The following is an 11,481-nucleotide window of genomic DNA, read 5'->3' on the forward strand; positions in this document are numbered from 1 at the left end:
GCCTGGGGGCGGGATTGGCGGTGCCTGTCAGGGAGGGGTAAGCTGTCCTCAGTCCTGGCTGACTTCTGCCAGTCTGGGCTTGCTTCTCACCACAGGCCGCCGGCCTTTATCAACCTGTCCTTCGTTAGTGGCTGTGTGTGTACTGGGCGAGGCTAGGGAACTAAGCCTAATATTTTGTGCCCAGGCTTGTCGTACAGCCATACATTTCTTTCAGTTCGTTATTTTGGTTTGTTTTGATTTTTGCATATATGTTTTATTTGACTTTTGGGGGAACTATTTTTTATGATTGCTTTGTCTGTCAAAGTGGAAAATATTAAAAAGCAAAGAGAAAAACCCCAAAATTATCTGCAGCAACAGCCCCAGAGACATAACCCCTGTTACCTAATGGTTTGGGTATATTCGTTGAGATTTTTCTATGCTTAATTTTTTTTTTTTTAAGAAAATGCAGTGATAGTGTACATGTTACAAATCTCTAAAACTTTTAAAAATAAATATGACCAATAATATTTATAACATGGGGAAGGTGTAAAGAATACGACCAGCTTTTCCATTAATTGTCTCTTGAACACTGCATCTCAGATATATTTCTATATACTTTTTTCTTTTTTGAATATTTTGTTTTTGTCCTCAATTAAAAAAATAACACGTGCTCATATTAAAATAGAACATTTGCCAAACTATGTGGTAGAGAGTGAAAGTTTATTACTATCTCACCTAGAGATGACCACTATCAAAGGGTCACCTGGGTGGTTCTGTCAGTTAAGCGTCTGCCTTCGACTCAGATCATGATCCCAGGGTCTTGGGATCAAGCTCTGCGTCAGGCTCCCTGCCCTGTGGGGAGTCTGCTTCTCCCTCTCCCTCTGTCTGCCACTCCCCCTGCTTGTGCTCGCCCACTCTCTCTGTCAAATAAATAAATAAATAAAATCTTAAAAAAAAAAAAAAGCTTCTTGAATGTTCCTCTAGGGCAGCAGTTCTCAAACTTTTTGGTCTCAGGACCCCTTATACTCTTAAAGTTTGAGAATCCTGAGAAGCTTTTGTTTATGTGAGTTTTGTGTATTTAATATTACCATATTAGAAACTGACAAATATTAATAAATATCAATATCACCATATTAGAAAACTGAGAAATTAAAAAATTGTCAAAATAATAAATTCATCACATTTAACATAAAGAATATATTTTTTATGAAAAATGATTCTTTTCCAAACCCCAAAATAATTTAATGAGAAAAGTGGCATGGTTTTGTATTTTTGTAAGTGTCTTTAGTCTGGCTTAGAAGACAGCTGGATTCTGATGTCTGTTTCTGCATTCACTGTGTTGTGAATTCTCATTGAGAAATATGAAGAAAATTGGGCTTCACATAGATAGGAGGTTAGAAGAAAGGGTTATTTAACCTTTTCAGATAATTGTGGATATTCTTTCATACTAGAGCAAAATTCAGCAAGTGATAGTTTCTTAAGTAGTTGCAGTGTGGAATCTGAAACCATTTATCATTGAATTTCTCAGACTCCATTACATTAATATCCATTGGTTTGTTTTGTACTTTGTTTTTTTTTTTTTTTTTTAAATATTTTATTTATTTATTCAACAGAGATAGAGACAGCCAGCGAGAGAGGGAACACAAGCAGGGGGAGTGGGAGAGGAAGAAGCAGGCTCATAGCAGAGGAGCCTGATGTGGGGCTCGATCCCATAACGCCGGGATCACGCCCTGAGCCGAAGGCAGACGCTTAGCCGCTGTGCCACCCAGGCGCCCCTGTTTTGTACTTTGAATAGACCTTTTACCCACACGTGATTCTGTGACATGCATCGTTCATTTGGAGAATACTTATTTACTAAGGCCTGCAGCTCTTCCACTGCCAACACATTTCGTCATACAGTATTTAAAAAATCACATTTGTTTATATCCTCAGTGATCTTAGTAGAAAAGTCTTTTTTTTTTAAGATTTATTTATTGGAGAGAGTGCATGTGCACGCAAGTGGGGAGGTGCAGAGGGAGAGGAAGAGAGAGAATCTCAGGCAGACTCCCCACTGCGCATGGAACCGGACCAAGGTGGGGTGGTGCTTGATCCCATGACCCTAAGATCATGACCTGAGCCGAAACCCAGAGTCAGACGCTCAGCCGACTGAACCACCCAGGTGCCCCAGTAGAAAAGTGTTTTAAGTAGGAAGCTGTCAAACTCAAAGTGGCAGATAGAAATTTTCCAAAATTCTGATTTTTGCTTAAAAGCTGCCATTTTATCATGGCAACAAATACAGCCAGGGGTTTTCCTTGAAGTGACAGTCTTCCTTCATTAATTTTCAAAAATGTCTACCAGATACTCAGGTCTACGTAACCACAGTTTTTGTCACTCAACTGTTTTCTCAAGTAAAAATGGTGTTCCATGAAAAAACAAACTAGTTCAGCTTGCATCCCAAACAAAAAGATATGGTTTTCTTTGTGACAACCATTGTACTTTGGTGTGCAGAAAAAGTGTTTTATATGTATATCTCCTTCTGTCGAACACAGTATGAAAAATAGTGTGCAGCCTTGATTTGTGCCAAGGGCCACCGTAACTTTTGTACCATCAGTGCAGATGTCAACACAGCGAGAAAGTCAGTTAATGTTCAATAATAACGAAAGCAGTTTTGACTTTGCAGATCGCCCGAAAGGGTCTTAAGAGACCTTCAGGGCGTGTACGTGGATTATACTCTGAGAACCGCTGCTCTTTTTTTTTTTTTTTTTTTTTTTTTTAGTGTTCTAGCATGTATTTATAATAGTTATGTATATTTATAAGTTTTTTTAAATAGAAATGGGAATATAGTGTTTCATAAGTGTTGTTAGTAGGAGAACATTGTTTATAATTACTGTGATTAGCTGCATATCTTACCATGTGAGTATCAGAATGCATAACTCTGGGCATGAAATCTGACTGTCCTCTGGATTGGTGATTCTCCCCTTGGATAAGACAGCATCCTAGAGTTTCTCTAAGGACTTTATCAAGTTAGTGTAGCATTCTTAGATCCCCCCACCTGTGTTGCAGATGCCCGTTCTATAAACGCGGGACACCTGGTCGCAGACTGCTGTCCCAGGTGCATTTTCCAGTAGCATCTCCTTGCTAATGGAAAGAGTGACTTAGAAGAAAGCCTTTGTTTTGACTGGAGGGAAAAGGAGAAAACATTCTAAGTAGCAGTAGTACAGATAGCTGTGGATAGTGCTGCAGGCCAGAGTCATCGCAGTGCTTCTGATCTTGTGACGCTACCTGCCAGAAGACGGCCCCTCCCTTGGCATGCCTTCTGCTTTGCGTCCTGGTGGCAGCAACGGTTTGTTTTCTGTCCTAGGGCACACGGTGACACCCAGCACTGCAGGAAGGCCCTGCACCGGGCTGTCCAGTGCACCAGTGACTACCCGGAGCACGTCTGTGAAGTGTTGCTCACCATGGAGAGGACAGAAGGTAGGGACCCTCAGCTCCCTGCTTCTGCCTTAGAGTCTGTCCCATCCGCCCTTTGGTCTCAGGACTATAGTCTGTGAGGACAGACTGTGTACGGGTAGAGCCGCTCAAGTGGTGCTCCGTGATTAGATTGTCACGCGAGCCCACATCCCCTTGCCCCTCTGCTCAGAGTCTCCGAGTACCAGGAGGGCTCTCTGTGACGTGGCTCCGGCACAGGGTTCTCACCATTCTTTGCGGTGGGTGCTGTTCTGTCTCCTCGCTAGTTACCAGTAGCACTCCTCCCTGGCCCCCAGTCACGACAGAAACATCTCCAGACTTGCTGCCTGGGGACCCAGGTCGTTCTAGCTGAGATTGTGTGCTCCAGCACAGCGTCATGCACACCAAAGGCGCGTTGGGAGGCAAAGGGCTAAACGTGGGCTTTGGGCATGAGTGCATCCCTTGTAAATTTTAGAGCCTTGATATTAAGTTCTCAATAGGAAAATAATGAATTTACCCATGGGCATTGATCTGGATTTTGGGTGTGAACCCCTCAGAACTGGAAGTAAAACACCCAAGCAACAACAGCAAATAAAAAACACACCCATATTTATCATCTGAGCAGCTCTTAAAATCCTTTGGTCCTCACATAAATGTCTTGTACCTTTTACGTTAGAATGTCTTCATAATCTTTGCTAATGAGAGTAATAGATCATATTCTGGTTTTTAATTACTTTTTAAAAGAGAAGGGAAATTTTTTAAACTTTTTTTTTAAGACTTATTTAACTTTAGAGAGAGAGTGAGCAAGCATGTGCAGAGCACGCTTGAGCAGGGGGGAGGGGCAGAGGGAAGAGACATGGGGCTCGATCCCAGGACCCTGAGATCATGACCTGAGTTGAAATCAGGAATTGGACTCTCAACTGACTGAGCTTCCCAGGTGCCCCAGGAGAAGAGATACACCTAGAAGGGGGCACCTGCGTGGCTCAGTCAGTTAGGCGTCTGCCCTCGGCCTTCTGCTCAGGTCATGATCCTGGGGTCCTGGGATGGAGTCCTGTGTTCTCCCTGCTCAGCAGGGAGTCAGCTTCTCCCACGCCCTCTGCCCCTCCCCCTCTGCTCATGCTTTTCTCCCACTTTCTCAAATAAACAAATAAAATCTTACACACACACACACACACACACACACACACACCTGGAAGAACTGTTCAAATTCCTAAAAGTTCAAGCCTACGGTAAGGAAATCGGAAAATGGGGAGCCGAGTCTCCAGTTCTTATTTCTCATGGGAGAGATCTCTTGTGGAGGTGTGGGGAAATTAAGAAAATTTTGTATTATTCTATCCTTTAAAATTCTAAAAACTGACAGTTTGCTTCTGTTTCTATCAAGGTACCCTAGAAGATTGGGATATAGCTGTTCAGAAAACCGAAACTCGATTAGCTCGTGTTAATGAGCAGAGAATTAAGGTAATGGTGCTGGTAAAATCTTCAGAAGCTCTGCTAGCTATTTTGACAGTGTTTGGTATGAATATTTCTTGTCAAAACCTCTGAGGTCTTCCTAAGAAGCATCTTTTACTCAGAGAATATTAATTAGTGAAATCCTTGAATCAGTATGTATCATTTTCTTGGATTGGCTTAGAACTTTAGCCCTGACAATAAAAACTTCATGTTGATGGGGAGTTTGGGGCCTGAAGTTTACTGGGATATAGATGGAAAAGCTAGGGGTGGAGCCTCACTTAGCCCTGTGAGTGGAACGTAAACACCTCCAAATTAATTAGAGCCCCAGTTTTATACTTTGTTTTCTTTCTTCCGGTGAGTAATTACTGGGGATGCTGCAGGACATCCCGTAGACGTGAGATACGGAACCCTACGAAGCCTGAAGAAGCCCTGGCAGGGAAAGTTGTCTCACGCCCTTCTCCTCCTCATGACCTCTCCTTTCCCTGGGGTAGCAAATTTTGGCTCCCTGCGTCCTCTTTCTTCTCCGCTAGGCATGGGCCCATAGAGGTCCCACAGTTGCTGCATCCTAGTAATGCGTCCATGTTCCCATCTTCCCAGGCTGCGGAGAAGGAAGCAGCCCTTGCCCAGCAGGAAGAAGAAAAGGTCGAACAGCGGAAGAGGGCACGGGCCGAGAAGAAAGCGTTGAAAAAGAAGAAAAAGACCAGAGGCGCAGACAAGCGCAAAGCAGAAGAGGACGATGAGAAGGAGTGGGGCGATGATGAAGAAGGTAGAGCTTTCTGGAAATGTTATTTGGGAACACTTCTAACTTCCAGAGAAGTTACAGACACCGTACAGAGAACTAGTGTCTGAACCAGCTGAGAATAAGTTGCTTGCATGGTGCCCCATCACCCTTCCTGTCCCTGCCTGTCGTCCACATGGGTGTCCTCCCCCTGCTCGGGCTCTAGGTCGTGAGCCCGGCACTGCCCTGCAGCCACTCCCGCCTGTCCACCTGGGCTCCACTCCGTCCACTGTGCCGTTGCCCCCTCTGCCCGCCTCCTGTGTGGTGCCCCTTCACCCCGCTTGGGTTCCCACAGTCCAGCTGTCGCTGTCCCTGCCCTTCAGCCTCTTAGGCTCTAGCACCCCGCACCGCCTTGCTTGGCCTACTGGATGGTTTTGACTTGGTGGAGTTTCCAACTAGGGCTTCTCTCGCCTCTGCCATTTCAGGGGTGGGCAGGTGTGGGTCAGATTTATTTTAGCACGGTCTATCAAGGGAAAGAATTGTTCGTAGACATTCAGGGACTCCATGTGTTTTCCTAGTACAAAGGTGTCAACCAGAGGGACCTTTCTTGTGCACCTTTTTGAGGCCGTCAGAAATGACCATGGATGGGGGCGCCTGGGTGGCTCAAGTCATTAAGCGTCTGCCTTAGGCTCAGGGCGTGATCCCGGCGTTCTAGGATCGAGCCCCACATCAGGCTCCTCTGCTGTGAGCCTGCTTCTTCCTCTCCCATTCCCTCTGCCTGTGTTCCCTCTCTCGCTGGCTGTCTCTCTCAAATAAATAAATAAAATCTTTTAAAAAATTAAAAAAGTGACAATGGATGGAGATTAGCTCACTGTCCTTGAGGGCTCCAGGTGTAGCAGGGGAACGCAGATGTAACACGTGCCTGCAGTGGCGTATAATCGGGACCGTGGGAGAGGATGGTCTGGATTAATGGTGGAGGCCAAAGGAGGGCGAGGTGCGTGCTCGGCTCCAGAGACAGGAGCCGGGCATGTCATGTGCAGCCGCTGCAGACCCGCCATCCCGCAGTGGGAGGAGGGTTACATCGAGTAGCTCACCGGAAGAGAAGAAGCAGTTCGTTAATCGTTGCTGCTTTTCTTCTTTCACCCTACAGAGCAGCCTTCCAAACGCAGAAAGGTGGAGAACAGCACTCCTCCAGCCGGGGACGCACAGGACCTAGAGGCAGAAACGGGACTCTTTGGGAAGAGTGCGCCTGTAGATGTCGACCCCCCCTCCAAGCAGAAGGAGAGGGCGGCCGCCCTGAAGAGGGACGTGCCCAAGGTGCCCCACGACAGCAGTAAGGACAGCATCACCGTCTTCGTCAGCAACCTGCCCTACAGCTTGGGCGAGCCGGAAGTGAAGCTCCGGCCGCTCTTTGAGGCCTGTGGGGAGGTGGCGGAGATCCGCCCCATCTTCAGCAACCGGGGCGATTTCCGAGGCTACTGCTACGTGGAGTTTAAAGAGGAGAAGTCGGCCCTGAAGGCGCTGGAGTTGGACCGGAAGACTGTAGAAGGGAGGCCGATGTTCGTTTCCCCCTGTGTGGATAAGAGCAAAAATCCTGATTTCAAGGTGGGTCTGTTCAGAAAACGCCTTTCATGTCGGGTTGCTGTCGACAGACTGAACGCTCTTTGGCTACAGTAACTAACATTTAGAACCTACGTGGAAGGTCTGTAGTCTGTTAAGAGCTAGACTCACACATTAACCAGGGTCTGTTCTGAGCTGGGTAGGTGAGGCCTGACTCACGGCTTGGTCACTTCGAGCTCGCACTAGTTGACAGATGATGAGAAAATTGGAAATCACAATAATGGGTACTTGCCACTGAACGTTGAGGAGTGGCAAGGGGCTGTGCGGAGTACTTATCATGTTACCTTGTCAGATGCTCACCTCAACTCTGAGACTAGGGGCTTCTATCCCTCCCATGATCCGGGGGAGGAAGTCGGGGCTTGGAGAGGTTAAGCGACTTTCCCAGGGTGACCCCACTAACGGTTTGCAGCAGCCAGAATCGGCTCTGGTCTCCGGCTGGGGCGAGACCTGTGGTCTCGAGCCTGGTGCACTGGGCTGGGCCCTGGGTGTTTGACTCTTTCCTTCCCTTCTTCCTGTAGGTGTTCCGGTACAGCACTGCCCTGGAGAAACACAAGCTGTTTGTCTCAGGCCTGCCTTTTTCCTGCACTAAAGAGGAGCTAGAAGAGATCTGTAAGGCTCATGGCACCGTGAAGGACATCAGGCTGGTTACCAACCGGGCAGGCAAACCGAAGGTCAGTGTCTACACGGACAGTGTTAGCTTCTTGAGGCTCGGGCAAACCTGCTTCTCCATATGTTCAGATTAATAGGTTCTGAGTGGGTTCCTCATTTGCTGAGAAACAAGTTCACAGAACAATAGGGACACTTCGCTCTACTTGCATTTGGAGTCGGATTAACCTGTTTCTAGCTAATTATACTAAAAAGAATAGGGCATTGGGGGAAAGAAAACTTCCCATAAATTAGCAGGGGCCACAGTGCAGACCCCTGGCTGCTTGCGCCCTCCTGCCCAGACTCACCTCTTCACGAGGCTTCCAGGCACCCCCTCCGGTCTGAGACCCCATCACGTCCTCCCACTGGCTCCCCCCAGCGTCCTGCAAAATTACCACATTCTGAGTAGTTGTTTAGAGTTTGGGTTACCGGTCTTTCCCCCAGCCCTCCGGGTTGGTGGAGAGTTGAAGAGCATGAAGTACGGAGGGGCTGGGGCCCAGCCATGAGGGCTCACCTTGTGTCCAGCCGCCTCATTCATTTGCTCTTGCTGGATTTATACTAGTTGGTCTGTCGGCCCCTTCCTCCTTCCCTCCCTATTTTTCCTTTTCCGTCATTGTCTGTTTTTTTTTCTTTTTTGCCGGAGCAAGCACGAGATACGCTGACCTCACAAAGGTTATCTGAAGTTACAGTCAGCTGGAGAAACAGGGAGGAAGAGTAGGGCCAGTGCGTAGACTGATAGACAAAGGATGGCGGCGGTGGGGAAGGGAACCCGATGTCGGGGTGCCTGCCCGGTACTGGCTTCCGGGCTGAGGCAGGAGGTTGGGTCCTGGCTCGGCCGCACCTGATCTGGCTTTGGATCTGAATTTTGCCTCTTACAGGGCCTGGCCTATGTGGAGTATGAAAATGAGTCCCAGGCGTCACAGGCTGTATTGAAGATGGATGGCATGACCATCAAAGAGAATGTCATCAAAGTGGCCATCAGTAATCCCCCTCAGAGGAAGGTTCCAGAGAAGCCAGAGTCAAGGAAAGCTCCAGGTGGCGCCATGGTGCCGCGGCAGATTTACGGAGCGTAAGTGTGTGCATGGCACCCTGCGCGGACTTGGCCCTGGCCAGCACTGTGGTGGATTCGTTTCCTGCTAGTACAGCGAGCTGGGGCGGGAAGCCAGGGCCTCCTGTTCCTGGGGATGCTCACTGTCCTTCCCCAGAGCAGATCCATGCAGAGCACAAGCCCAGAAGTGGAGCCCTTCCTGGTGTTTCAGTTTACACATGTGATTTATCTGAGGTCAGTTGGTTTCTAGGCAGTGGCTATTTTAAAGCCTCCTTTTGGCAGTAGAATCCATACGAGTAGATTTAGAACCTGACAGCCATATGCTTGCCGGGGTAATCTACACTCTGGGTGTAATCACAGAAGAGCTAGCTTTTCACCTGGTAGGAAGGAGACAGCGAAATCGTGAGGTGGTTTGGGGTAAAGTCTGAAAGAGGATAGCGTTTTTATCCACCTTACGTGTGACTGTTGCACAGGGTTGGTCTTTGCCAAAATTGTGAAAAAGGCAGTTTGTTAAACTGGTTTTTACTCTTCACCTATTAACTTGGGACTCTACACATTCTGAGAAACTTCTCTAGTAACAAACTATAGAAATGAGCCAGAAAGTGTGGTCTTCACTCTGTAACTTCGGCTGATTGAAGACCATCCTGGCTTAATTTTGCAAATAAAGCAGGGGCCACGAATGGTTGCTTTGCAAGTGTACACCCGGTGTTTGCTCTTCTAGGCGGGGGAAGGGGAGAACCCAGCTCTCCCTGCTGCCTCGTGCCCTGCAGCGCCCAAGCGCGACGGTTGCCCAGGCTGAGAACGGCCCTGCCCCGCAGCCGGCGGTCACCGCCTCAGCAGCCACCGAGGCGCCCAAGATGTCCAATGCTGATTTTGCCAAGTTGCTTCTGAGAAAGTGAACGGGACTCTGGAGAAGGGAAATGCCTTACTTCACGCTGGCCAGGAAGAGCACCCGGCACCCAGCTGTACTCTGGGTATGGAAGGGCCCGGGGCAGCACCCCCCCACGTATTTTCCTCGGGGTTAGACAGAAGGGGATGAGGGTGTCCAAGGAAGGAGGCTTGAAGCGCTCCCTCATATTGAGGGCAATGGGAGGAAAACGATCACTCCATGGGTTGGGCCCAGTGTGTAGTTTCTTAAGCTATTTTTGTGTCTTATAGAGTGAGAAACAGAAGTGAAACTCAAACACACCGTTTCGAGACCCACTTGTCCAAATGTTTTTGGCCAGCTCTGGCCCCCTTTTATAAGAAGACACTTCTCTTACAGCCTGCGCAGCTCACGTGCCCGTCACTCTTTTAATTTTAAAAGACAAAATGGCAGATGCTAGTAATTCACCAGAATGGCCTATTTTAGTAAAGGGGTGGTGGGGATAGGAGAAGTCACGTAAAAAACGTTTGATGGATTTTCGTTCAAAGGGGGCTGTGCGTTTTTATATTATGTATTTGTAAATGACACATCAACCCATTGTTTTATGTTTCCTAAAAGCGAAATATCTGTGACCTTTGTTTTCTATGGGAGTTCTGTGTGCCACCTGCTGTGGACCATTTTCTTTGCCTGGCGATTAGTGAACTGTGTTCTTTGTCTAAATATTGAGTTTCTGCCCTTTGGTTTTGTTTAAATACCATGTCAAGTGCAAACTTAAATTCTCCCCACTTAGCTTTGTTTATTAAACTGAAGTTCTCTTAAAAACTTCTTGCCGAATGGTACTCAGACGTGCATTCAAACACGGATGTATTTTGAAGTGGGTGCACTTGTGTTACCTAACAGATGTGTAAATAGAACTTTTGTAAGTCAGATCCTGTTGTCCCTTTGATTTGTCATTTCAGTTGTGATGGCTCTTCAGTTTTAGACTTCACTTTGCTGCATTTTGGCCCTTTAGCTTCTAGGCTTTTTTACCTCTCATCTCCTATCAAATATTTATTGCTTTAAAAGCCATGTTGCCAGTTCAGTAGGGAAACGGACTTTTTAAATAAAGGCATTCTGGGGGAAGAAATCAGGAAATGCTCTCATGCGTGCTAGAAATCAACCCGCTTTATCTGGTTTTTAAGTTTTTGTGCACCAGGCTTTACTGCATTTTTAATGGAAAATTGGTCATGTCATCCAAAAATGTTGACAAAAGAGCAAAAGGACTCACGTCCTTGAGCTTCAGCATCGCTGTCTAGCGCAGGGTCCTTCACCGCCGCCGCACCCGCCCTCCCTGTGACATCTCGGCAGCCCCGCCCCCCACCCCCAGGGACTGCGGCCAGTGCCTGCAAGAGATCCGGCCTGTACCCGAGCTTTTATCATTACTCCTAGAAAGAAGAGCAATAATGCCTTCAAGTCCTCAACTATCCAAATTTCTAGTTTCCTGTTGTTTTGTAAGTGCATCCCCCCACCCCCTAGGAAGTTAGGACCGGTTGATAAACCTCTGAAGTCTTTTAATCTGACAGTTCCCCTCCACCTTGTCTTTCTCTTTCCCACAAAACATTTTTTGTTAGGTGTTAGTTGTGAATTAAATTCACGTAGTGGCCAGAAAAACGCGTGCTGTAACCCTGGTCCCTCCTGTGTTCTTGAAACGGGCACATACCGCGCCCCCCCCCCCCCCCCCCCCCCCCCCCC

At 47.5% G+C, this 11,481-nt stretch overlaps 1 protein-coding gene across 3 annotated transcripts in view; it reads left to right on the forward strand.

Moving 5' to 3' along the window:
* The window catches only part of SART3 (spliceosome associated factor 3, U4/U6 recycling protein), a 37,503-nt gene that overhangs the window by 23,914 nt on the left and 2,108 nt on the right, over positions 1 to 11,481 (forward strand). For 2 of the 3 annotated variants that reach the window (XM_040619826.1, XM_008707699.2), the window contains exons 13-19: positions 3,320 to 3,432; positions 4,787 to 4,863; positions 5,452 to 5,620; positions 6,723 to 7,177; positions 7,711 to 7,863; positions 8,716 to 8,906; positions 9,607 to 10,677. In XM_040619826.1, coding sequence (XP_040475760.1) covers positions 3,320 to 3,432; positions 4,787 to 4,863; positions 5,452 to 5,620; positions 6,723 to 7,177; positions 7,711 to 7,863; positions 8,716 to 8,906; positions 9,607 to 9,784 — 1,336 coding nt within the window. In that variant the 3' untranslated portion in view covers positions 9,785 to 10,677. Of the gene's footprint in view, positions 1 to 3,319; positions 3,433 to 4,786; positions 4,864 to 5,451; positions 5,621 to 6,722; positions 7,178 to 7,710; positions 7,864 to 8,715; positions 8,907 to 9,606; positions 10,678 to 11,481 lie in introns of those variants that run through there. The other variant, XR_005831701.1, reaches the window with a different exon arrangement.

Source organism: Ursus maritimus, unplaced genomic scaffold (assembly GCF_017311325.1).
Source record: "Ursus maritimus isolate PB19 unplaced genomic scaffold, ASM1731132v1 scaffold_33, whole genome shotgun sequence".
Taxonomy (NCBI): domain Eukaryota; kingdom Metazoa; phylum Chordata; class Mammalia; order Carnivora; family Ursidae; genus Ursus; species Ursus maritimus.